At 36.0% G+C, this 26,304-nt stretch overlaps 1 protein-coding gene across 1 annotated transcript in view; it reads right to left on the bottom strand.

Annotated features, from left to right (window-relative positions):
• LOC150075263 (PHD finger protein 14-like) overlaps positions 1-26,304 on the bottom strand; it is a 313,155-nt gene that overhangs the window by 202,052 nt on the left and 84,799 nt on the right. The window contains exons 6-8 of the mRNA XM_090388420.1: positions 25,244-25,347; positions 11,141-11,196; positions 3,642-3,753 (exon numbers count right to left, since the gene is read on the bottom strand). Coding sequence (XP_090244546.1) covers positions 3,642-3,753; positions 11,141-11,196; positions 25,244-25,347 — 272 coding nt within the window. The remainder of the gene's footprint in view (positions 1-3,641; positions 3,754-11,140; positions 11,197-25,243; positions 25,348-26,304) is intronic.

The following is a 26,304-nucleotide window of genomic DNA, read 5'->3' as shown; positions in this document are numbered from 1 at the left end:
TTGTAATGTAAAATAGCATGAAAGTGAGAATACCTGAGAGAGAGAGAGAGAGAGAGAGAGAGAGAGAGAGAGAGAGAGAGAGAGAGAGAGACCATCACAAAGTTGTAATGTGAGATACTCAGAGGTCTACTAATATTGACTGTGTACTTTGAAGGGCTGTTGATGCAGAAAAAATCAAGTCTTGGGTGTGCGGTTAGGAATAGCTGGTACTCTGGCAGGTCAATGCATAAGTTGTATTGTCTTTAGTGCACAAGACTCAGCATCTCAACCAGATGGTTCTTCTAACTAGAAAATTGAAGCCAGCAGGAGTTATGAACATTAAAATCACCAAGGAAAATAAACTTGCTGTTAAGAAAGTTACTTAAGAAAGTATCTAGGAAAGTTACTGGAGAAAGTTTCAAAGAAAGGAAGTGAGAAAAGTTCTGAGTGATTTGTAGAATTGGGAGAATGGGATAAAGAGATTTTAAGCAGAGATCAAAAAGAGAAAATTTCAGAATAGGAAGCCTGTAACGTTGAATATCAGAGCAGACATACATTGTAAGTACCATCTTTAAAGCAAAAGGAACCACTGAGGGAATAAGTAGGGAAACCGAGTCAAGTGGTGGTTGATGAAACTGATAATTGAGATTCTGTCAGAAAAAAAAAGTGGGGCTCTACATATTGAAGATGGAATGGACATCACTGAGAGTGGAAGTGAGACTACATATATTTGTGAAATAAATTAGGAAGATTTTGGGAGGTGTGAATTTTGAGTATACATGATGCATTGGGCAGATAAGATAAAAAGGAGGGGGGACGGTAATATAAATGAATTACTGAAATTTTTGGATATGGCGTACTCACAGTAAGATTACATCCTTGACATAATGTGGCTTAGATAGCGTTTCCTGCACACTACTCAAATTCTCTCCAAAAACTAGATGGCAGAGTAGTGAAAGCAAAAGATTATACATTAGCTGATCTAAAATGTTACCTAGGAAGTTACCAATATGTTAAGTCTGGTGAGCTATTTAGTGGCTAACCTGTGAGAGCCATTTTATTTTTGTGTAAGGAATATTACATATTGTCCTATCTACATGACAGACGAGATGTAGGGGGAGGTGAAGCATTGCTCTGGAGACTAAACAGAGGATTCCACTACTCCAAGCCTCCAATAAGCAAAGTGATGGTACCACACTTAGTAATGCCTAGTGACAGAGGATCAGACATTCCTCTGTGTTATGTGGATGCTACCTCGACCCCTACTTACGTTGGTTCACACCTAGGTGGTCACCTCTAAAATACTAGGTGTAGTGTTTCTGACCTTAATATATATATTTCTGACTTGGGATATATAACCCAGGCAGTCCAACCCAGAAGCATAACAAGGAATCTTGACACCTAGGGCAAAATATTAGAAATATGGCTTTGTTTTCATGAAGGTAATTAAATTATAATATTACTATTTTTGAATTTATTATAATATTAATTAAATTATAATTAAAAATAACAACCATTAAATAAGATGGTTTGTTTAGATAAAAGAGAGAGAGAGACTTTTATAACAACTAATTTAGATAATACCAACTTTCATATTTTTAAAATAAGTTATAAATTAATTATACTTAAGTCTTTAACTCTATTTGGCACCTAAGATGAATTCATGCCAGTACCTTTGCCATACCTAGTTACATCTCTGGCCCCCACCATCCGGGAGGAGTAAGCAGAGGATTTGGTTGTCACAGAATAATCAAACTTTGGCAAAATTCAGTCCACTTGATTGAAACCTCAATATCGGTTCCATTGGTGTTTCAGACTCCAGATAGCATCCCTAGCTAACGTATTGGGAAGGATAACTGTGACTAGTCTCAGGGAATAAAGGAAAGTTATTCCCCAACCCTAAAAATGGAAGCTTTCATCCTGTCTTGTTTCGCACATTATGGGGCAGTGGTGAAAAGATAACTATCTATATATTTAATACAGAAGCCATTTTCTTTACTCTGTCAGTGTGAACAATAGGCTTAACCAATCAGCCTGGAAGTGATCTCAAATTGAAGATATTTCCTCCTAGGTGTGCAAAAAAGTGTTAAAATTTAAAAATTCCAAATAGTTTTATTTTATGGAACGTGCCAGTTTTGTGCTATAAACAAGAACAGTTCAACATTCACTTCATAGATGGAGCCTGAAGAAGATGCTAACTGTTAAACAAACAGTTGTCTAAGTTAATAAGGCATTTTTTTCTGAATAAAAATTTGCATTTTTTGCAACTATTTAACTGAGTAACAATTTGCACATTCACACAATTGTGTCCTTTGTTCCAGAAAAATAAAAATAATAAAACTCTGCTACCAATTATGAAATTCTCTAATAACGCTGTCTACCTTAAAAGAAAGACTAATCATTAGGATTCCATCACAGCTCACTATATGTCCCCACGTTGCACACGTGAGCTCATACACTCATTGCCATTCATTATGTTTAATATGTTCAGAACTCATAATTTTATTATCAACTTCGAGTTTATTTGTTTTTTGTTTTGAGGTTATTTAAGGTAAGTAATTTAAGGATTTAGAGGTATGTCAAATGCTACTCTGACTGGTTGTGTTGAACGTACCTTGCGGCAAAGGAGAAACATGCCTTTTCGTGTTTCTGCAAATGCATTCAGGATCATTTTATAAGACCAATCTTGAATACATTTACATGTATATATTGATACTAGATGGGTACTACATTTCTTTAGGACAGCTAGAGAAAAACTCTGCTACCAATTATGAAATTTTTGCAATGGGTACAGCTAGCTGTAGCCATTGCATACGATAGGTCTAATTGATTTGGTCTCAAATTAAAGATATTTCTACCTAGGTGTGCAGAAACATGGGAAAATATAAAAATTCCAAATAGTTTTATTCTACAAAATGGGCCAATTTTCTCTACTAGCACTGCCTACCTTAAAAGAAAGATTGGTTTTATTTTACAGAAATAAGAAATGACAAAGGATTCGATGCATACTGCCTTAGCTGCTCATGAACAAACATAGACTACATTTCTTTAAGACAACTAGAGAAAAACTCTGCTACCAATCACAAAATTTTCGCAAGGGGGTAATGCTAGTCTGTTCATATTTTGGACAGCTGAGTCCAGAAAGGTTCACAACTTCATTGTAACTTTAATTACAGCTGATTTACTAGCACAACAACTAACAATGGGCTATGCACTTTTTTGTGGCAGCACATGGGCTCAATTTCATAATGTGCATGACTGCATCTGTGTATATTATATCCCAGGACATCAGCCAGCTGATGATGTTTTTTATATTTCTTCTTAGCATAAACTTGTGACCATAAATTCATAAAATTGAATAATCAGTATGTCAGATATTAACAAAATGAGAACCTACAAACAATAATGTGCAGCCATATATTTATTTGCCAAATGAACCACTTTAAACATTGAAGTTATGACTGAAGAATTGAAACTTTAGTTTTTTGTTTTTTTTTGTTATATTATTAAATTAAATATTTAACTTTTAATTAAACTTTTTTAGCAAAATCTAAAAAGCTTTTCAGAGGAAAGTAAAAAATTAAATTATCAAGAGAAGATTCAAGAAATAAGTTATTACAAAATATTACAGAGTAAATCACAAAAAATATATTAACACAAACCTTTGCCCCCCACTTGGAATACGGCATTTCAAAGAGTGTCACAGGATTCAGTTTATCCACATCACCAAATGCAACTCCTGGGATGTATAATGCACACACTAAATGTACCCATCTAAAAGGGGGGGGGGGGGGAAATGAGAACTGTGTTTCACTGTTTTAAATGAATAACACTAAATAAAATTCAAATTTAACCAAATAAGTTCATCATACTATTAATCAGACAAAGAAATAAAGGTGTTTGGCAAGTATTTTACATTTACAAACATATATTCTCACCTAGCGATTCTCAGACAAAATTTTGCTGAAGTTGTATATGTAACCACAGCAAAAATGTGCAGGGAACAAGCATCCCTAAAATTTTCAGAGAACTGAACTTATAAGAGTAAAAAAAGTTACTATTATCGCTAATTTGATATTTTGATTAGAGTCTCACTTCAGAGACTTAAAGAAACTTTACAAATCAATATTGCTCTCAACATTACTTTTCTTCTAAAACAGTTACTGATTATACAAATCTCAAATTTGTTTTGCCATGGAATATTTCCACATCTGGAATTCTTATCCCAAAACCTCCAAAATTGAAAATTTATAGAACTGATTTATTATACATTTACAATCTACCTTTTTCAGACTGACACAAAAAATAACTCAATAATAAATTGTCACTATTTGAGTATACATTCAATCATACCTCATAGGCTACTAGTATGAAGAATGTGCTGTTTCATCTCAAAGATCTTTAAAATTGAGAGTGATTACAGACAACTGGATTCTCATGTCGGGGGTGACATCCAGTCTGTAATGATATTTAGATTTTGTTGCCGCATACCTTGAAAATCCAGCTTCACATAGATAAGTTGTGGGAAATGGAAGAAGTCTGGGCACTGCATATTTAGACACTTTCAGATGTTGTTGAAAACGACTGCACCAGAAATTAACCAGAGGAAGCACACTGAATTTCTGTTTCAAGCTAGTATCAGATGTAATATTCATCAAACACACAATTTTGCACAGACATGCCATCCGATTTCTCCAAAACACAAAATGGATTTCGGATCCGGGTAACACCATTGATTGAAGATGGGAAATATTTTTGAAACACCTGTTGCAAACCATTTAAATGTTAGACAATGCTACCATAAATAGCTTCTTCCAGGTTAGATTCTGTTTCTATCAAGAAGTCATTCAGAGTTGGAAAGCATTCATACTGCCATTTTGTCTACACATTACTTCCAAAATTCAAGTTTACATTTAAAAGATGCAATTCTGTCCCTTGCTGTGAATATTGACACACCTTTCCTTGACATGAGAGAGTTAGTTCATTAATCCTTGTAAAAATGTTGCTACATATGCCAATTTCTGCAGCCAAGATGTATTTACCAAATAGTGAGGATGATAAAATGGGTGATTATAAAAAAGAGAATAAATTTCTAAGCAAAGTTCAAAAACTCTAACAAGAACTTTTCCCCTAGAAAGCCACCTTATTTCTGTACGAAATGGCAGCATTGTGTGTTCACTCCCCATTTCTTCACAAAATAACTTAAACACTGCTATTAAGTGGCCTTAGATTTAATGTGGTTCACTATATTTACATCATCATCCAACAGTATTTAGGTCTCTTTCCATCATTTTGGCAACAAGCGCTTGTTGATGGAGCACACAGTGACTACTCAAACAAGATAGCATGTTTGACGCATAACCATCTCTGCAGTTTTTCTTATCATTTCTTATCATCGTGCCGATGGGGCCAGAGGAATGACACACACACACACACACCAACACACTTTTTTCCAACAGATTTCATGTTCTATCATGTTAACTATTTATGACATTAAATATTTCTTCTCCAGTTGTGTGACTTTCGAGAGATTTACAAAGCAGTAAATCTTCCTTGATTTTGTTCTGGAACAAGTAACGTTAATACAAGAATACTGCTAGCCCTGACACATCTGTTGATTTGTCAAGTTGTAATGAAAAAGCAAAGCTGGATTTAAGTTGTGACACTAATTGTTTTTCCTATATCTGCTGACAGGTTTTGAATATGATGTTTAACAGTATTATCAAATGATAACTATACTGTTTTAGGTTTCTTTTTAAACTATTTACCATACCAAGCACAAAAGTTGCCATTTCCACTGCACATGGCTTAATTATGGTTTCTGCAATTGTATGGGCTTCTCCTGAAAGTGCAATATGGTAAGTATGATAAGTTATTATCCTGTAGGAGGCCTCAGTAGCATTTTCATTATTAGTTTTTGAACTAATCATCATAAGGCTCTGACAGTTTCTTAATGCCTCAAGCTTACATTCTAAAAAACTAATATCTTTGCCCTTATATTCAGGGTGATTAGTGTCTACAAAGTTTGGCAGGTAACTGCTTGATAACACTTTGTTGCACAAGATGCATAGGGCATCAGGGGCAAGTTCATCACCTGTATACACAAGGAATATTTGTGTCTGGGGTTTCCCAGAGACAAATAGGTATCATTGTACTTCTGTTTTTTCCTACTTTCTGCAGTTCTAGAACTGCTGATACTGGATGGCGAAGCAAAACGTTGAGATTCACTTACAACAGTAAGTACAGGTACTTGATTGTTTACTTAAACTACCTCTTTTTAGCCACTGATTCATGATAAATAAAAAACAAATTAACATTAATGTTCCTATGCATTATTTCACTGACACTACTGTAGCTAATAAATAAAACTACTTCACTTCCTTTGTAATTATGTTAATGCTATACGAACTACAACTAAACTGAACTGGTGATCTGTGGTGTTGGAAGTCGCAGTTAGAGATTACTAAAATCTGTAGCAGGCGCAACAATGCAAGTTTGTTAATTTAACGTGCATATTTTTATTTTTGCATCAATATTCAACATACTTTGTAATTAGATAGCTACAAATATATATCAGTAGTATACATAACAATGCACTGCATGATTTGACCTTAAATTGAGTGTCATTCACTTTGTAAGTATAGGGGGTTTCTTAACTAGATATTCTAATGATCATATGAAACAAACATATCGCCAATTAAAGAAGTTTCGTGATTATTTTTAACAAAATATTATTCCTTTAATTAAGAAAATATGTAAAATTTAATGTATTCATTACAGAAATGTATCCATGGATCCCCTGGGCAGTTTGGGAACCGCTAGGTCAATAAGTGCAAATATAATAGGACTAACAGAGACATGGTGACATCTAGAGATAGGGGATGAGGAATATAGCATGTTCAGGAGGGACAGGGAGAGTCAAAGGGGAAGAGGAGTCATGTTTCTTATGAAAAATCTTTCTAAAAGTGATCAACTTGTATTCAGGGGCAGATCAAGTTCAATGGATGTTGAATCTCTGTGGTACAAAATCACATGCAGTAGAGCGAAGGTGATAGTTGAAGCATGCTACAGACAAAACGATTATGAGGCGTATGCAAAAATTTCTATAGGCAACTTGAACAGGCAGCTAAGTGTTACTGCCTCATTATGGGTAACTTCAATCTACCTCTTATAGATTGGAAATAATGGATGGTCAATCCAAACTTCTTCCATAAGGAAACATATTTCTGAGCAATCTGAATGAATGTTATTTATTCTAACAGTCAAAGAAGTACAAGGGACTCTAATATTCTTGATTTGGTTTCCACCAAAGATCCAAAATTTGACAGTGCAGGAACAAATAGCAGGGAGTGACCACACCATCATAAATTAGGTACTGTCCAAAGAAATTTCTGTGGGTCAACGTGTGAGAGGGCTTCAATTTCAAGAGACAACTATAATGGATTGATGTATTTTCTGGGCTCAATGAAATGGACAGATAATGACAAGTTGCTGGATATGAATCCATTACGCAAAATATTCAAGGATGTATTGTGGACGCTACGAATACATTTGTTCCAGTGCAACAGTTGTAGTAGTAGTAATAGTAGTGGCATGTGATGAAAGAAAGCAAGTGTATGAGCTTATGCAGCATCAGCCAAAAAAAAAAAAAAAAAAAAAAAATCTCACCATTCCCTCCAAATGACTGCCCAGTTCCTCCTTAAATTTATTCAACCTATCAACTTCCACAACGACAGATGGAAGTTTGTTCCAGCAATTAACCACCCGCTGGCTAAAGGCAAATTTCCACACATCTATTCTACATCTGTCCTTTCTTAATTTGAATTTATGCCCCCTTAGGTTCGTAATCTGAACAAGTGGAAGGATCCCATCAGAATTCAGCGTGCTCAACCCATTCAAGGCCCTATACACCTCAATCAGATCACTGCGCAGGTGCCTAGTCTCCAGCCACTGCAATTTGCAGAACTTAAGCCTCTCTTGGTAAGAGGATCCCTTCATTCCCCTCACCAATCTTGTTGCCATTCTCTGTACACGCTCAAGCAAATCTACATCCTTCCTAAAATGAGGCCTCCAGACCTGTACGCAGTACTCAAGGCGTGGCCTGACCAATGCCTTATACAGAGGGACAATCGCCTCCTTTTCCCTGCTAGCAAAATTCCTATATATCATTGACAAAACCCCATGACCTGCCCTGGCAGCCTGTCTGCATTGCTCAGAAAACTTCATATCTGACTGCACAATTACTCCCAGGTCTTTTTCATTTTCTACCACCTTAAGTGTAGTACCACACAGTTGGTACATTTCTCTGGGGTACTTTGCATTTGTCAAGGTTAAAGTTCAGTTGCCACTTCTTAGCCCATCTGCCCAAATTATCTAGATCCTGTTGCAGTAGCACACTGCCATTACTGTCATTAACAACCCTGACTGTCATTAACAAACTTTGTATCATCTGCAAACTTCAACATTAAGCCTGATATACCTTCATCAATATCATTGATAAATATACAAAACAACAGTGGACCCAACACCGAACCCTGTGGGACTCCACTAATAACATTAGTCCACAAAGAGCAGCACCCATTGATTACCACCCTCTGTCTTCTCCCACTTAACCATCCTTTTATCCATTCTAGCAACTTACCCTTAATATCATTCTGCTCCAATTTGTACAATAGTCTTCCATGCACAACAGTGTCACAAGCTTTCCTGAAATCCAAATATATGATATCAAAATTATTTTTTTGCATCCAGTTCCTTTGTAACCACATCATTTTGCACAACCCTTTCATTTGTGCAAAAGAAAGATGCCAAAATGGATGACCAGAGAGGTTAAGGGTTTAAGGAGTCTCTGTGGTGCAAGGTCATGTGCAATAGAAGGAAGATAATAGTTGGAGTATGTATTTATATGCTCCAACAATATAGGCTATATATATACATTTTTTTTTTTTTTTTTTGTTAAATCTCTTCCTGAGTTCTTCACGGATGATCATGATAGATGTGAGGTGTATATGTGGGTATTTTTTACAATTATTTTTAGGAAAAAGGCGGGCAAATTTGGGGATGATATTGTGGTGGATACATTTTTGTAAAAAGGTGATGTGTAATTTATTGGAAAAATATTTAATGAGTGTGTTGGTTAGTTGAGTTTTTTTATTATTATTAGACATGTCTAAAGGCATCAGAGAGAATAAGAAATATGAAAAAAATTAAAATTTGGAGGAGCGGTGCAGATAAGGTGTCGATTATTACCATTAAAAATATCTTGTTTAATTGACAATACGAAATTTTTAGAGATCTTCAAGTACCGTGTACCATTTACTTTACAAGCCTTACGCAAGTTCTTAGAAACAGACGATACCTTAACAAAACATACCTCCCTTTCTATAGACCATATTCTTGAGCTCACCACCTTTCTATTAGAAGCAAGATTTTTTAGATTCAACAAAAAAATCTTCACACAAATATCTGGCTTACCAATGGGACTAGGCATTTCGGCCCCACTGTCCGAAATTTACCTAGTTGCCACTGAAAGCCAAATTCTATACCCCTTTCCCCCTGAACTAAAACTATACATGCGCTATGCCGACGACATTCTTGTAATAGGCAACAGATCCATCATTGATAACCTCTTCACAAAACTCAACTCTATACACGACAGACTTAAATTCACCCTTGAAATTGGACAAAAGAATCAGATAAATTTCCTCAATCTCACTATCTATATAACAGGCACAAAATTAAATACGAAAATTTTCAGGAAAAATACAAACACCGGTAAATACTTACATTTTGCTTCTCACTAAACACTAAAAAGGCAGTTTTATATAATCAAATAATCGGTAGGTAAGGAACTGCACTAAAGTACAGTTCCTTACCTACCGACCTTCACAATGAAATCCAATACCTTACCGACAAATTTATATCCAGAGGTTACCCCCACCAATTATTTTAAACACAATCTCCATCGCTAAAAATAAAATGAAATCTAGCAACCCAACCAAAGACAACAATAAAACAAACATCGCATAGTCCTCCCTTATCACAATGAACTAGCAGGACAGTTCTGCCGCCTATTTAACGACACTGATATCTCCCTTGTTTTTTCCACCTACAACAAATTAGGATCCTTCTTCAGTAACTATAAAGACACACAAATATCCTACAAATGACCTCAATACTAAAATATACCTCATTAATTGTCAACCAAACTGTAACACATGTTACATCGGAAGTCCCACTACCAAATTTGGCTCATCAAAAACATCCAACACCCGTGCATACTATCATTTCCACAGTCTCACGTCTAACCAATCTATTACAGAACTTACAATTCATGCTCAGACTCACAACCACAACCCCCTCATTGACTCTGCCATTTCCATCATTAAACTAAAATCCAGCTACAGAATACTTCAATATGAAGCCCTAGCTATTGAATGGTACCGACACCACTCTAACCTCAAAATTCTAAATTCCAAACTCCCCTTCAATCTTTCCCCAATTTGGAACCACTCGCGATTAAAGTTCCCACGTGTCAAAAAAGGCATCACGAGAGTATAATTTTTTATTCTTAAATACCATGCGCGTTCTCTCCCCACACATTGCCAACTGAAGGAGTTTTAACTAACGAAAGTCCTCGTAACAACTATTGGCTTCACTATATTCATCTATTTAGTTTTCAATTATTCGTTTGCTTCTTTACTTCAATGACAACCAAGGATTGGATGTGTACGCTTCTGTCTCCTTGTGCCTATTTTAACTCAGTCAATACTTACCTACTTCCTCCCTTTTAATTTTATTCAATTTAACAATTCAACCTAAATATTAACCACGATACCTAAGTAAGCCATCACAGATTAATTCAAGGTGAGTATCGCTTTTTAAGCTTTCGCTATCCTTTACTAGTCTATTAACACGGTACTTGAAGATCTCTAAAAATTTTGTATTATAAGTATATATGTAACAAAACCACCGAAACTTGTTTTTGTTTATTCTTTCTGAAATATACTGCATAACATGATAGTATTACTGAAATGATAATGAAGGGAAAAAAGCCTGTATAATAACATAAAAATAGATATACTTTGATAAAAAATCTTATATAAGTTGATTACATAAGATATAAACAACAATCAGAACATAAACATTAATACAAACTTACTTTCCTACATCTGTTTCTTTGAATATACCACCGGTATTAGGACACAGTTCACATATCTAGTGGATATAAACATCATTAAAATTATAAAACTATAAATTTTTAAATTACATTAATTATGAGCAAAGTTTCATAACAGAACATTCTACAAGCTAGATCTTATCTTAAAAAAAAAAAAAAAAAAAACAACCCCAACTGTATCTTGTTGCACTACACACTAGCCAAGAAAAGCAAACAACAAATATATGACATAGTGTTAAAATTATGGAAATCCTAAAGTCTCGAAACTTTATTAGACATGTTGGACAGTAAACTTGTGTAGTCGAGACCTGCTAATTTTCGTAAAGCTGGACAAATGCTAACTTATTGTGATTTTCTCTTGTAGAGGATCTATGTTCTATTTTAAATTTAGAATAAATGTGAATTTAACCAAATAGGATAGTGTAGGCTATTAAGAAGTATTTTTGGAATATTAATTTTAGAAATATTATATTTTAAATCAGAATATTAAATTTTAGAAATTTTATATTTAAAGTCAGAAATTTATTCTCTTACCTGAGATTTATTCAGGAATAGCTGCATCCGGTTAAGATGTAATTAGAATAGTATTAAAATGAAATAAACCCAGTAAGAGGATGAAGGAATAAAAGCAAGCTTTGATCCTAAATCCATGTATGGGGAAATAATTAGAAGTATAAAGGGAGATGAATTCCTGAAGCTTGATGGGGGCTTTTCGTTTATACCATCTTCAAAGGCAAGTGAACACGTGTCAAAGGCCGTGTTTATAGCCTGGGCACATTCCATTTGCCATATTTGGTTAAATTCACACCATTTATTCTAAATTCAAAATGAGAACACAGATCCTCTACAAGAGAAAATCACAATAAGTTAGCATTTGTCCGACTTTATGAAAATTAGCAGGTCTCAACTACACAAGTTGTCTGTCCAACAACAAATATACATGAAAAATATCTACTGAGATGAAAATATGATTTATTAATTATTCGAATTACTTTTAAAACTAATCTGAATAAATAATAAATCACATAAAGAAATAAAAAATTAAAAGAGAAAATGATCACATATACAGTTCATCCCCCTATAATGCAAGACATACATTCTGAAAAAAACAGCTTATGGTAGAAATACATTCTATAGCACACATATTTTCATAAGTCAAGGATAGATTCAATAAAAGGTATAAATTGCCAATACTTATCTAACTGTTAAACTTATTTTTATCAATACATATTGTATAGACTGATAAATAACATATTAAAACTCAAAGGCTATTAAACTGAATGAAACAAGACCTAAGGGTTACAGTACAGTCAGATAAGAAGTTTTCTGAGCAGTGTGGAGAGGTTTCCAGGACAGTGTGGAAAAGTTACCAGGTATACTGTTGATAAAATCCCATGTTTGGGGTTTTGTCAACAATATACAGGAACTTTGCCAGCAGGGATAACGAGGTGATTATCTCATTGTATAAAGCAGTGATCAGGTCACATCCTGACATCTTGAGTACTGCAAACAGGTCTGTAAGCTGCATTTTAGGAAGGGAGTGGATCTGTTGGAATGAATGCACAGAAGAGGAACAAGATTATTGAAGGGAAATGCAAGGAAGCCACAGGATTGCTGCAGACCGGGGGGGGGGGGAAGAAGAGTAGATAAGAAAATACAAATTACTTGCTTCCCTCCTAACATAGGTAACTATCCAGCTGACCTTTCAATTTATTCAAACTGTCAGTGTCAACTACCTGTCAAGGCAACCTGTACCAGCAATCAACAACTTGCTGGCTAAAAGAAAACTTTCTACAATCTAGTCTAAACTTTCCCCATGTATTAATTTATGTTCGTGAATTTAGCCTTCAAAATAGCCTGAATTCGTCTAGGCATGGATTGAACAAGATGTTGAAAATGTTGTGCAGGAATGGAGTACCATGCAAACACGAGTGTGTCACACAGTTCCTTGAGATTCGATGGAGATGTTGGCCTGCAGCGAACAGCCTTTTCCAGCTCATCCCAAAGATGTTCAATAGGACTGAGATTGATCCAGGGACTGAGTGGGCCAATGCAGCAAAGAAAAGTCATTGTCACGTTCTTGGAACCATTCCATAGTGATTCAGGCTATGTGCACCGGTCCATTATCCTGCTGGAAGTAACCATCTGACTGAGGATAAACTGTCAACATGAACGGATGCACTTGGTCAGCAACAATATGGCATTCAGACATGAATCTACGAGTATCAATGGACCCAACGTGTGCCAAGAAAACATTCCCCACACCATAACACTGTCCCCACCACCTTGCACAGTAGTCGTCAGACATGATGGGTCCACGGATTCATGTTGTTTTTGCCAAATTCTGAGCCTTCCATCAACATGATGCACTAGGAACTTCGACTTGTCAGACCAAGCAACTGTTTTCCAATCCTCGATAGTCCAGTGCTGGTGTTTCTGTGCCCACAGGAGGCATGCTCTCTTGTTCTTCATTGATAACAAAGGTACATGATGTGGCTGTTGGCTGTTGTAGCCCATTCGCAACAAAGTGCGACTAGTGGTCCGTTTCGATATTTTGTTCTGCGCACCAAGGTTGTATTCTGACATGATGTGCGACATTGTGGTCCATCTGTTTGCTTGCATAATTCTAGCCATCCTCCTCTGACCTCTCATCAACAAGTGATTTTCCTCCATAGGAGTGATGTTGAGAGGATGTTTCTGTTCGTTGCACCATTCTCGATACACCCTTGAAACTGTGGTGAGTGAAAACTTCACAACTGCCGTTTCAGAGATGCTTTGTCCAGCACGTCTTGCACCTACTACCATGCCACGTTCGAAGTCTGTTAGATCACTCCTTTTCCCCATTCTTGCTACAGTTTGTACAGTTAACTGATACTAGAAAGGTTGTTCTGCTGCATTTATATCCATAACTGTGGTCATATGACTTGCAATGTTGTGGGACAAACCATTTGTGTGCACAGCACGGGTGTACCTAATAAAGTGGCAGCACAGTGTATACAGAGTTTTTTTTTTTTTTTTTGGTAGTTGTTGGCGCATAAGCTTCTGTGGCCATAATGCACCTCCCAAGGTTTTTGCAGTACTTTGATCCAAGCCCGAGGAGGCGGGAATCGAACCCGCGACCTTTGGGTTGCCAGGCAGGCACTTTACCCACCCGGCTAGCCCGGTCGACGTATACAGAGTCATTCCTCATCTGGTTGCCCTTTTGCCAATCTCATCATGCGGGTTGTATGTCTTTGGATCCTTTCAAGAAGCTCAATGTCTTTTTTCCAGATAAGGTCTCTATACTTGAACACAGTATTCCAAATGTAGCCTTATAATTGCCTTATACAGTGAGATTATGATTTCCATTCCTTACAGGATAATGTTCGATATATCATGAATAAGACACCATGGGAGGGCTTTCCTGGCTGCCTGTTTACATTGCTCAGAAAACTTCATATCTGCTCATATCATAACTCCCAAAAAAATCTCTTTCTTCCTCCACAGTTTTTAATTCAACCACATCAAGTGTATAATTTATTTTGGGGTTGCTATTCCCCAAGTGTAAGCCTTTGCATCTTGCCACATTAAAGCCGGTGATATGGAAAAGCTGCCACTTTTCTGACCATTCTTTCGGCCTATTCAAATCATCTTGAAAGAGCACTGCTTGGGACTGATCATGAACTACTCTACCAATCTTTATGTTGTCTCAAATTTTGACATCAAACCTTCTATCCCATCGTCAATTTCATTTATGAAAATCAGAAACAATAGGTATAGGTAGGTATAGGTATGTTGAGGGTCTGATGGCTCCAGGGATTTCTCCCATCTCCGCATATGTTCTATGTATCGAGTGACAGTACCCTGTCTATGCCAGAGGTTTAAAAGTAATGTATGGGTCATGTGGTATGTAGTTTGTTGTGCCCATTGTTCATCCGGCCTGTTGGCCGCCGGGCCCCCAGTGGGACCCGGCGTTACCATACCTAACGACGGGGATGCCGGCCAGGTGTACCAAGAGACTAATTATACTCTGGCAGGTCCTGCCACTTACTTTCCTGGGATTTCGGTGACTAGGACCTAAAATAAAGGTTGGAGTTATCACTGTTGATTTAAGTAAAATTGCATTTAGAAAGTGCTGCGTGGGATTTTACGCTGAAAGAACTATTTTTAGAGAGCCTAAAAGGTCGAGCAAAATTTGATGTGATTTAAATTTGGACATGTGGGGCAGTCGCTGTACAAGAGGAAAGTAATGGGGGGGAGGTGTAGATGGGGGATGAAATAGGAAGAAGCGGGGGTCGGATAGGAAGGTGGTCCCCCATTTTCAGTGAGGCATGCCCATGCCCACGACATGGGGAGGCGAGGAGAGGAGAAAAAAAAAATAATAAAAATAAATAAAATAAATAAAATAAAAAAATAAATAAAAAAAATAAAAATAAAAAAATAATAAATAAAATAAAAAATAAATAAAAAAAAGAAAAATTTAAAAAATAAACAAATAAATAAAAAAAAAGAAAAATAAAAAAAATAAATAAATAAAATAAAAATATAAATAAAAATAATCAGAAACAATAGTGATCCAAGGACCAATCCTTGTGGGACCTCCCCCCTCCTGACTTTCCACCAATCTGAAGAATATCCATTAATCATAACCCTCTGAAACCACCCAGCAATCCATCTTAGAATTTTTCTAGTAACTGCAACAAGTTCCAGCATATACAGTAACCTCTCATGAGGGACTGAGTCATAATTATATTTCATATAATTATGAGAGCATCTTTGGATTCGGGAGAGATTCCCTTGGATTGGAGATATACTGAACTTCAGTGGTTCAATACATTCCCTGGTGTCCTCCCTCAAGTTATATAAGTTGATTATATAACTTGAGACTCTGCTTAACTTGCACAGCCTCTTCTCAGCATTAAGGGTCTCTTTCTTCAGTAAATACAGATGCAAAGTAGCCATTCAATTCATCCAAGACTTTCCCACACCCAGTGCATAAAGGTCCGATATGATTCGCTTTTTTCTTCCTTGTATTCACATATATGAAAAATTGAGATACTTAAGGCTTTAAACAGATTGAGTAAGCTCAATGCTGACAGATTCCTTCCTCTTGCTAAGATCACACATGAGGAGACATAAATTCAAATTGATGGAGGAAAGTCGCAAGGTAGATGTGCAGAAATGTGTAGTTTGAAAAAAATTCAAGGAAGAACTAGATAAACTATTACAGGGGATGGGCCAGTGATATGGAATTTTTTAAAAAAATTTTCCGGCTGATGATATATAAGCTTGCTTTGTTGCATTGTCTGCCACCTACTACTAAATAAAAATTTATTGAAATAAAACAAAAGCAACATTCTTTTGTTTCAGATGGTTAATTTTTCGATTAGAGGAAGAAAGGTTATCTTTTCATATTGGGGCGTTTTTTTTGTCCCCCCCCCTCCTCTTACAAACTAAATTTGTACCTGCTCATCAAATCATCGAAATTTCTCTTGATGTCCAGATGCACATCAGAAAACATTTTCACCAAAACTTTAAAAACTTCCGTTTTTTGTTTTCAGTATTTAATGTTTTCTATATATATTTTTTGAAATGCTATCATATTTTTTTCCACTTATTATTTACAGTAAGTGGTGGTTAGACTATGTATATATATACAGAAACTACATATAAATTTTTGCAAAAAAAAAAAAATAATAAATAACAAATTAATGGATTTATGGATGACAAACTGAAATGATGCTAATGAGTAAAAGAGTGCAACACAGTGGCACATGGATTTAATGTGCATAACTTTTTGAAGGTGTCAAATAAATATGCAAGTAATTCTTAAAATGTTCATTGTAAGAAAGCACATTATAGCAGGATGAATATGGATATAACAATGTCACAGCAACAGGGATTAAATAAGAAATAACTTTTTAGAAACAATTAGTTTAACAGCAAAATTTCACATAATTACACTAAAGGAAATGAAAACTGGAACACCTTGAAAAGAGTGAAATAATGAGAGATTATATGAATAAATGATTACATTTCCAGGGAATTGGATTCACTATTAAAATAAAAAAATAAATAAAATTTGTGAAAATAATGAATGAATTCACAATTTTAAAACTTTGAAATTAAAAAATAGCTAATGCCTATTTAGCCTTTTCGAAATTAAGAAATGTGGGAGGGTTTCTTGTCCTCTCTTGTGTTTCTATGACCAGTAGGATTTAAATGCAATGCAATGGTCTTAATGCTCACAATAGAAATGAACTTCACTTTTTCAAGAGTTGCCTGGTATTAAATTACCTTAAACAAATGGCATTTATCATTTATTAAAATAATGGAGCTCACTAGATAGCTTTCTAAGTGACAAGCAACCACTAAGTCCCAGAAGAGGCTGCTACAGCAGTCTCATCTTTTGAAAATACAGCAAATTAACCTTTTTGGCAATGCCATTTTAAAAGTAGTACAGAAGCAAGGTAAATTGGTATTGTACCACAACCGCGCTGCATATACTAGCATGTCAAATTCTACTAAACAAAAGCTAGGAGGGCTTTTATCTATGCAGGGATGATCCTTTTATTCTTTTCCAAGAAAGTCAGGTATCTTTCATCAATTCTGTGAGCTAAAGTGGAACAGAAGGCAAAAATCAGATTATATGAAGTCATGAACTGAACTGGGATCCTCATTTCCCATTGCACACTCATTGTAAGAGGTTGTTTGGCTGCTTTGCTTATTTGATAAATGACATTTAATTTTATTTCCTACAACCCTCAATGCATTCTACTAAGTACAAATTACAAGAACAAACTGAATTTTATCTGTCTTTGGAGGCCCAGTACATGTACTTGTCAATGATGCTGAAGTTGATAATGCAGCTAATGTGGTTTTCACAGAATGAGAATGAGCTCCATCAGCAAGGATAACTGGTTTAGTTCTTGCTCACCACATAAATACCTTGCTGATACCCTAGACACCAGTAAAAAGTGAATCATGTAAAGAACTCTAAAAGCCTTTAAATTTTATTCCTAATTGATAAAACACTGAAAAAATTTCTTTTGATCATAGGTCTTGTCCTCTTTTGTGTTTCTATGACCAGTAGGATTTAAATGCAATGCAATGGTCTTAATGCTCAAAGTAGAAATGAACTTCACTTTTCCAAGAGTTGCCTGGTATTAAATTACTTTTAAACAAATGGTTTGATATCCTCTGCTTACATCTCTTCATTGTAGGCTTGTCATTTTTATGCACCACGTCATAAGTCCATTTTACCAATGGCACAAGCAGTTACCTCACATTACAGGAATAAAAGTTAATCTCAAAGAAAAGTTGGCTTACAGTGTGACAGAAACAATAAGCCCACAATCAAGGAAACACACACCCAATTTAGTTGCTAAAGTGGTCGATAGTGTCAAATTCTAAGCCTTAAGTTGAAAAAGGAAAAAACCAGGCTCACTTTTCGTGTTTGTATGACACACAACAATTAGAACCAACCATTTAGAATCATCTGTCACAGAGTTCTGATTATCAATGAAGCGCTCAATTATATACTGTGAGTTTGACTGAAGCTGGGAAATGTGCTGTTAAGGTAAGAAGAAAGTTTCGCCGTGAGTGCATAATTTTTAAAATGCTATAACAGTTACAAGCAATGGATTAATGAGCATTTTTTACAGTTCTACAGATTTTTCTCTATACAGATTTTCATCTTAAATATTCAACCAAGTAATTATAGTTGAACTTAAATTTTGTCTTTGATTAGTATGTTTGCCAATAAACAATGACATTAGTTATTAAAACAAAAGCGAAACAATATCAATGATGCAAAAATAAGCAACATGCTAGCTGGACGTTTGAACAATGCAAAGCAATTTTAAACTGGTACCAGAAATTTGAAAGTTCAAAGACGGTGGAGACATGTTACCACAAAGCCTGTACAAGATTTGTGCAAGCAAAGATCCGGGAATACCAGGTCAGAATTTTTCTCACCAACTCACCAAAAAAATTCTGGAGGAAAATTCTGACATGATGTTGCAGTAATTTGCACGATCATCATGAAAATCTATAACAGGTGAGCTGATTGTAAGAATGGAATGAACAGAACAAGTGTACACACATTCTCAAAATAATTAAGTGGAAATCTTATGTACACAATATGAGCAAAAACAATTCCAATTGGCTAGTTGAGTTTTGTGAATGTTTTACAGCGAAGATGAATGAAAGATTTTCGGACAAGATTCAAATGAATGAGTGAGTGATTTCAGTTTTTATAGTGCATGAGCAACTAAGGCCATGATGTGCCAACAAGATTCAAATGAGGCAACAATAAAGCTCAATGGTAATTGGGCATATTGGTCCCTTGATAATCGAAACATTTACAAAGAGAAGGCAGTGAATTTACTGAGAGTTACAGTTTGGCATGGTATCTCATCCAGGGAAATTGTGGGACTATGTTTTTTTGAAGGAGTTACCATTGATATACCTACCAATGTTTAATGTATATCCACTGTACCTGCCATTTATGAGCAGTGTGGGGAAATGATACCGAATACCGAAAACGCGAATACTGAGTTATGGCTCCCATAGTAATAAAGGGGTTCCGTTCCAAAGTATGAAATATATAAGAAAAACTAGTCTAAAATTTTGTCTATGTATGTATTATATGTACCTTAATAATATGACTATGTACATAGACATATTGAAATGAAGTACATAGTGAAATGCAAGCATATGGCATCGAAATGAAAATAAGAAACAATTTAATATTAAATGTAATATTTATGAGAAATTTCAAACAAATCTTTCAAACCAGCACCGTTGCTAGCAAAAAAACTTATCCCACCAGTGCTATCACCAGTTTCGCTCAAGTGTTGATAAAGGAGTTTTGCCTTTTCACGAATGATGAGTGAACTTAATGGAATTTTATTTTGAGTTCGGTTTTCTATCCACAGATTTAAAGCCTTTTCCATTTTTTCTAATTTAACATCACGAGTTACAGAGCAAATTTTTGAAGCAATTAGCGTGTTTTCACGGACACTAGGGCGGATTTTTTCTTCCGATTTTTTGATGGATCGTACCGTTGACTCACTGATTTTATAATGTTTTGCCACTGAGGAGACACTTTCACCATTAGAAATTTTATCTAATAACTCAATTTTATTTGCTAATGTCATCACCTTCTTTGATATTTTCACATTTCTCTTGTTATTCATAGACATATTTTTGTAGGGGTTAGTAAGAACTTGTCCACAATAAAGTCACTCGAAAAAGTCTGTTTTACACTGCAAAACGGTAGATTTATCATTTTTGTAAGCATATCAATTTATAAATTGATAAATTTATTCAATTTATAAGTGTATAAATTAAAAGCAAACGACGAAACCTTCCATGACAAGCGCATAACACATACCGAACAAGGATTAGCGAGAAACATCCACGCTCGCGATTTTGTCACCCCTCTCCCCCCACCCACTGAGCGCTGTTTTGACCGGGAAAGATAATTTTAGCCACACCCATGTTTTTTTATGGTGGAAAATATTCACGGCGCTTTAAAATTCACATTTTTTTAGGTTTCATTTTATATTAAATCGGCAATCGCGAATATGTGAAACTGCGAATACAGATACCGCGAATAGCGGGGGTTTACTGTAGTTTACTAGCAAAAGGAATGAGGCACCCCCACATTATTGTCATGATGTCAGGGTCTATCTTGATAATCATTTCACAGACCAGTGGATAGATCGACGAGAAAGTGCTGAGTATCTTTAACCCCCACATTCAACTTCTACTTATTGGGCTAAGTGAAGAACACAGGGTATGGTAGAAAAGTAGCCACACTGAAACATTTAAAGGATGATATCAAAAAACGCATGTGAAGCTACCCCAACAGTTAAATTGGATAATGTTTGTAATTCAGATTTTTGCCACTGTGAACAGTGCCTAGAAGCAAGTGGTGAGCAATTATGAACGTATGCACTAGTTCACCATGTCATAAACTACTGCTTAGGTAAACATCCAATAATAACAGTTTCTGATGTCTGTAATAAATTTTATTTATTTCCTAAAATGTGTGCTCATCATTTTGAGACACACTATATTTATATATATGAGGGGCAGTCAATAAGTATTTGCCCTCACCTAGAAATTGAGTTACGTATCTGAATCTTGGCTGGCAATTTCATCCTTTTCTATGTAGCTACCTACTACAACTACACATTTTCCCCATTGATGGATAAGTTCTTTCAGGTCTCTTGAATAGAACTCACTTTGAACAGAAAGTCAAGCTTTCACTGCATTAACTACCTCCTCATCAGTCTGAAATCTGTGACCCCTGTAAGGTTTCTACATTTTAGAAAAGAGGAAGGAAGAAGTCTGAAGATGAGAGGTCAGGAGAAAAGTGGGTGCTGCCAATTTTGAAATCCACACCTGATTGCAAAGTCCATTATGACAGAAGCTTTGTGAGCAGGAGCATTGTAGGCTAGGAGACAGACACCTTTGGGTAGCTTCCCATGTCTCTTCAACTTGATAGCTTCTCTTAACTTTCCCAGGAGGTCTCTGTAGTACTCCCCAAGTGATTCTTTGCCCTTTGGGAGGTAATCTGTAAGGAGGATATCTTTAAAATCTTAAAAGACTGAAAACGTGACCATGTTAGCAGACAATTGAATCCTGGCTTTTATGGGGGTTGGTGGAGATGAATATTTCCATTGTTTGCCCATCTGATTTGTCTATGGGTCATAGTGATGTATCCATAATTCATCTGTTGTCACAATTTGGTAAAAACAAATCAACATTCTCTCTACAAAACTTCAAAAATTGTGTGGAACACTCTTTCCCACAGAGCTTTTGAGGAGTATCAACAATTTCAAAACCTTCATAGACATATACATGATCATATGAGATGGAAAACATAACCTAGGATTAGATTTTAATATCAGAACTTAGAAATCTACAGATATTGTTCTATGTGCTTTCCTTCACTTGAGATGACATTCTGAAAACAGTGGACTGCGTGCGACACAGTTTTGCATAGAATCTCATTGGGGATATTGGCTATATGCTGTTTAATGCTCATTTTCAAATTGAAAAGCGTCTGTATGCCACCACGGTAAACTCTGTCTTTCAGGTATCCCCATAGCCAGAAATCATAGAGATTGACACCTGGTGATTGGGCTGGCCAGAATTGCAGAAAGTCTCTAGAAATTATGGGATCATTTCTGAATGCTCAATGGAGCAGTTCCTTAACTTGTTGACCAACATGGGGAGGGGCACCATCTTGCATGAACACTACGGTCTCCAAGCATTGCCTTTCTTGCATAGCGGGAAGGCCGCCGTAGCCTAGTGGTCAGACATGTGGGTGCATAAGTACACGTGCCTTGAGTGACTGGGGTTCAAGCCCGTGACTACTGAATACGGTGCTGTTTCTTGTATTCTGTCTATCTTGTGAACTCCTCTGACCGTTTGGTCGTCCCGGAGTATAAACAGAAAATTTATTTATTTATTTATAATGTGATCTCTTAGAAGAGCGCAGTACCGTGCACTAGTTACCACACACACCTTACGGGGCCATGAGGTGTAGACTCTTCAAGAAAAATGGTCCGATTATAAACTATGCTGTGAATCCACACCATACTGTATGGACTTTGTAGTGGTCTTTCATGCACAGCAGACAGAAGAGAAGTTTGCCATTTTCGGCAGTTTTGTGCATTTCCAGCCCCATGAAGAGTGAAATGTGCCTCATCAGATCACAAGATCATTCGAGTCCATGTATCATCAAGTTCCATACAAGTCAAAAAATCGTAGAGCAAAGTCTATTTGTTGTTGAGACTTTAGTTCTTGCACTATGTGAATCGTGTATGGGAACTAGCGTAAAATTATTTGAAGTACTTTATGTACAGTAGACCAAGGAAGGTTCAAGTCTCTTGAAACACCTCTGGCACTACTGACTGGTAGTGTTTCGCATTGTGACCTGGAGGCCATTGCAACCGCCACTTCATCCACTCCCTCCATTCTGATACGTGCTTATCCCCTGCCTGGAATTACACCTAACTCCCTGGTATCTTCAAATTTCTTTATTAGTTTTCAAAGCCCCGCTGACGTCAAAGGTCCTTCACGTTTCCGATATTCATGTAGTGCTTCATTAGTGTTACTATTATTCTGGTAGAATAATTTTACTAAAAGAGCATGTTCCTTTTCTGATTTGTCTCCTTTCTTATGCAGCAAAATTTTGACTGCATTATTCCACTCCTTAGGGGTCGTGCCTTTCCTAATGTATTTTTTGAAGAGTCTTGCTAGTTTCTGTGTCATGTCTCTTCCTCCCAATTTTAAAAACTCTACAGTAACTTCACCTTCATCTGGAGCTTTTTGATTCTTCATTTTCTTCAATGCATGTTCTATCTCATCGGGAAGGATATAAGGTATGTTGTATGTGTTGCAAATTTGTGATCCATCTTCCTCACTACTGGCATCTTTCTCTTGCTCCTTATATAGTACTTTATAGTAGTCTTCTATCTGAATTATGCCTTCTCTGCTATTTATAAGTCTAAGCATCACTGGGACACTACAAACTATAAAATCCATATTTATTTGATTACCTCTTGATTTCAGTCTTGTGGTAGTACAGTGAACCAATGCTTTGCATATCAGTGCATGGCAAGTACTGAAATTAGTAAACTGGTCAGCACATATTAGATTCTACAGACTGTCAGAAACCATAGGTCAGTCCTCTGTACCAGCACATTGTGAAATTAGAAAATCTAGTCCCTCTCTCTCAATGTCAATAGTGAATTTTATAAATGATGATAATTAAAATAAGTAGGAAGTTCTTCCTCCTGTTTGTTGTTTGTTTGTTTGTTATTTGGTTTTTAGGAGCATTAGCAACTAAGGCCATATTGCTCTGTGAATACGCGGTGGTCATTCCCTGACCTATCCACATCCTCCATATTTGGTGGTGATGGGCTCGAACCCCGGTCTAATCAAGAAGCGTGTGCTACGCACCGCTGCTCCTTCCCACCTGGCTACGGAAGTGCCTTTCTTCCTCCTAACTTTAGGATACAATGTGGGATCACACTGGGCTGCACTATAGGGGGGGGGAGATGGATCATCATAACCACACTAGCATCAACTGCTGATCTCTTACTCTCATTTGTACTGAAATAAAGAAAGGAAGGAAAGTGGGGAGGATGCACCTTTTACTGTATTTGCTTTGTCCATTGATCCACTGGTCCTCAAAATCCTTTTCTCTGGTCCATACTCAAATTGGGCAGTTAATAAAAACAAAATCAATTTGCTCAATGTTATGTGGTTTTATAATATTGTAAATATAGTGGTATATTTTTAGCTTTTTTTGTATAATAAATTTTTAAGTTTGGGCAACATAATTCTCGCCAAGTATGTATTCTATTCATGACCTCAGAGGGCTTTTTCAACATATACAATGTGATTAAGTATGTGCTCAGTATATAAACCATTTCAAAGTTTTATTTACATAACTTTTAATTTTCTAAGTATCCTAAGTATGCAACATCAGCATTAATGCATACAACATTTTGTAAAAGGAAGAGTGCTGTGCAGGTATCTAGAGGCTAAATCAGATACCTTAGGTAACTGAAAATTTAGAACCTACAGATGGTAACCACAGCTATCACGAACCATAATCCGAAAATTGTATGAAGGTTCATGGAAAATGGTAGGACTAACAGCTCAAACATAAATGTTGAGGAAATTGAAGATGTGCATAAGCCATCTGTAAAAAATTCCTTTAAGACAATTCAGACTACTACTACTACTAAAGAACTGCCATTATGACAACAGTATATGAGGACCACAGCTAGCATTGTCCAGATTGTCTACTACAACCTTTGCAGTGGATATTCTGGACAATGACATCTGCCACCTGCAGTGCAGCCCCTACTCAAGTCTAATATACCAAGCCCTTGCCATTAGCTGGTGATAATAGTTTACAAGTGAATATAAAGAAAAAAAAAAAAAACATGAATGCATATTCAGCAATCTGCACAAATTAAAGTGAATCTAAGACAGTTAAATAAATTGAGTAACAATTCAAATTGGAAAGACAAGTTTTGCTATATATATCATAAATAAAATAACCACAAAACTCACAGGATTTTTATTTCCGGCTTTGCATGCGTCACAAAACCATGGTTCTGTTGAACTAGAAGAAACTGTACTAACCACAGTGTCTATATCACTGATTCCATAGCATCCTGCAAAAAAATAAAAAAAACGAAGACATTATATTATATTTTTAATTACACTGTAATGATGATGATTTTATTCTTGGTGTGAAGTTAGATGAATTTATTTTTTTTTTGGAAAAATGCCCATATGTCTTTTCCTTTGAAAAATATATTTTCATATATTTTTCAAAGACACAACATCTTACAAAGATTTGGCTTGAAGAGTGTCAATAAATTTTGTTACTTATTTTATTGATGGCAAATTATTATAGGATTGTGATTAAACTCTTACACTTGTTTTGTGGGTTGGTAAAAAAACTTGTTAACACTGGGGCTGGCTCAATTTCAGGATCCAGGAAATAGACATATGAAGAAAGGTTGTTCAAAAAAGTATACGTGAAAGAATGAATAAAGAAGACGAAAAAATTTAATTTATAATGACCCTGAACCATATTTCCATTTTTCAAACATTCTACAGATTTTTGAAGAACAATGACTATGAAATATCTGCATAAAAGGCTTGGTTTGTTGGTCCATTCTGTATTATGTCTGTATAAGTTTGTTATGTTGTTGTTACGTTGTAGACCTTTGTTGAAGACTAACTTACTCAAAGAGCTGATGGTGTTATTTGGAAGCAGCAACTAACAATTCTCCTAATTATTTATTTGTTTTCAAATACAGTGGATTCCAGTTATTTGGGCCACCGGTTAATCGGGGCAGCCGTCTATTTGGGGCAAATCTTAAAAAACAGAAACCAATCGAGAAAATAGCCAGGGTTTACTTCGCTTAATTGGGACAGCATGCCGTTTAATCAGGGCAGGAGACCGCAGCACTGGATATTATCCTACGATTGTCTCTGACGGTACCACGTGGTTCGGTCGAAATTCTGGAGGTCACAACCATAAAACAATTAGCAGTCACCTGTTTATTAGGCTTTTCTGTTAGTGAAATCTATCATAAACAGACAGTAAACTCGATCTTACT

The sequence above is a fragment of the Mastigoproctus giganteus genome, chromosome 14, assembly GCF_048544385.1.
Source record: "Mastigoproctus giganteus isolate SK-2022 chromosome 14, ASM4854438v1, whole genome shotgun sequence".
NCBI lineage: Eukaryota > Metazoa > Arthropoda > Arachnida > Uropygi > Thelyphonidae > Mastigoproctus > Mastigoproctus giganteus.
The sequence above is the reverse complement of the archived record's forward strand: the minus strand, read 5'-3'. Positions and strand labels throughout refer to the sequence as shown.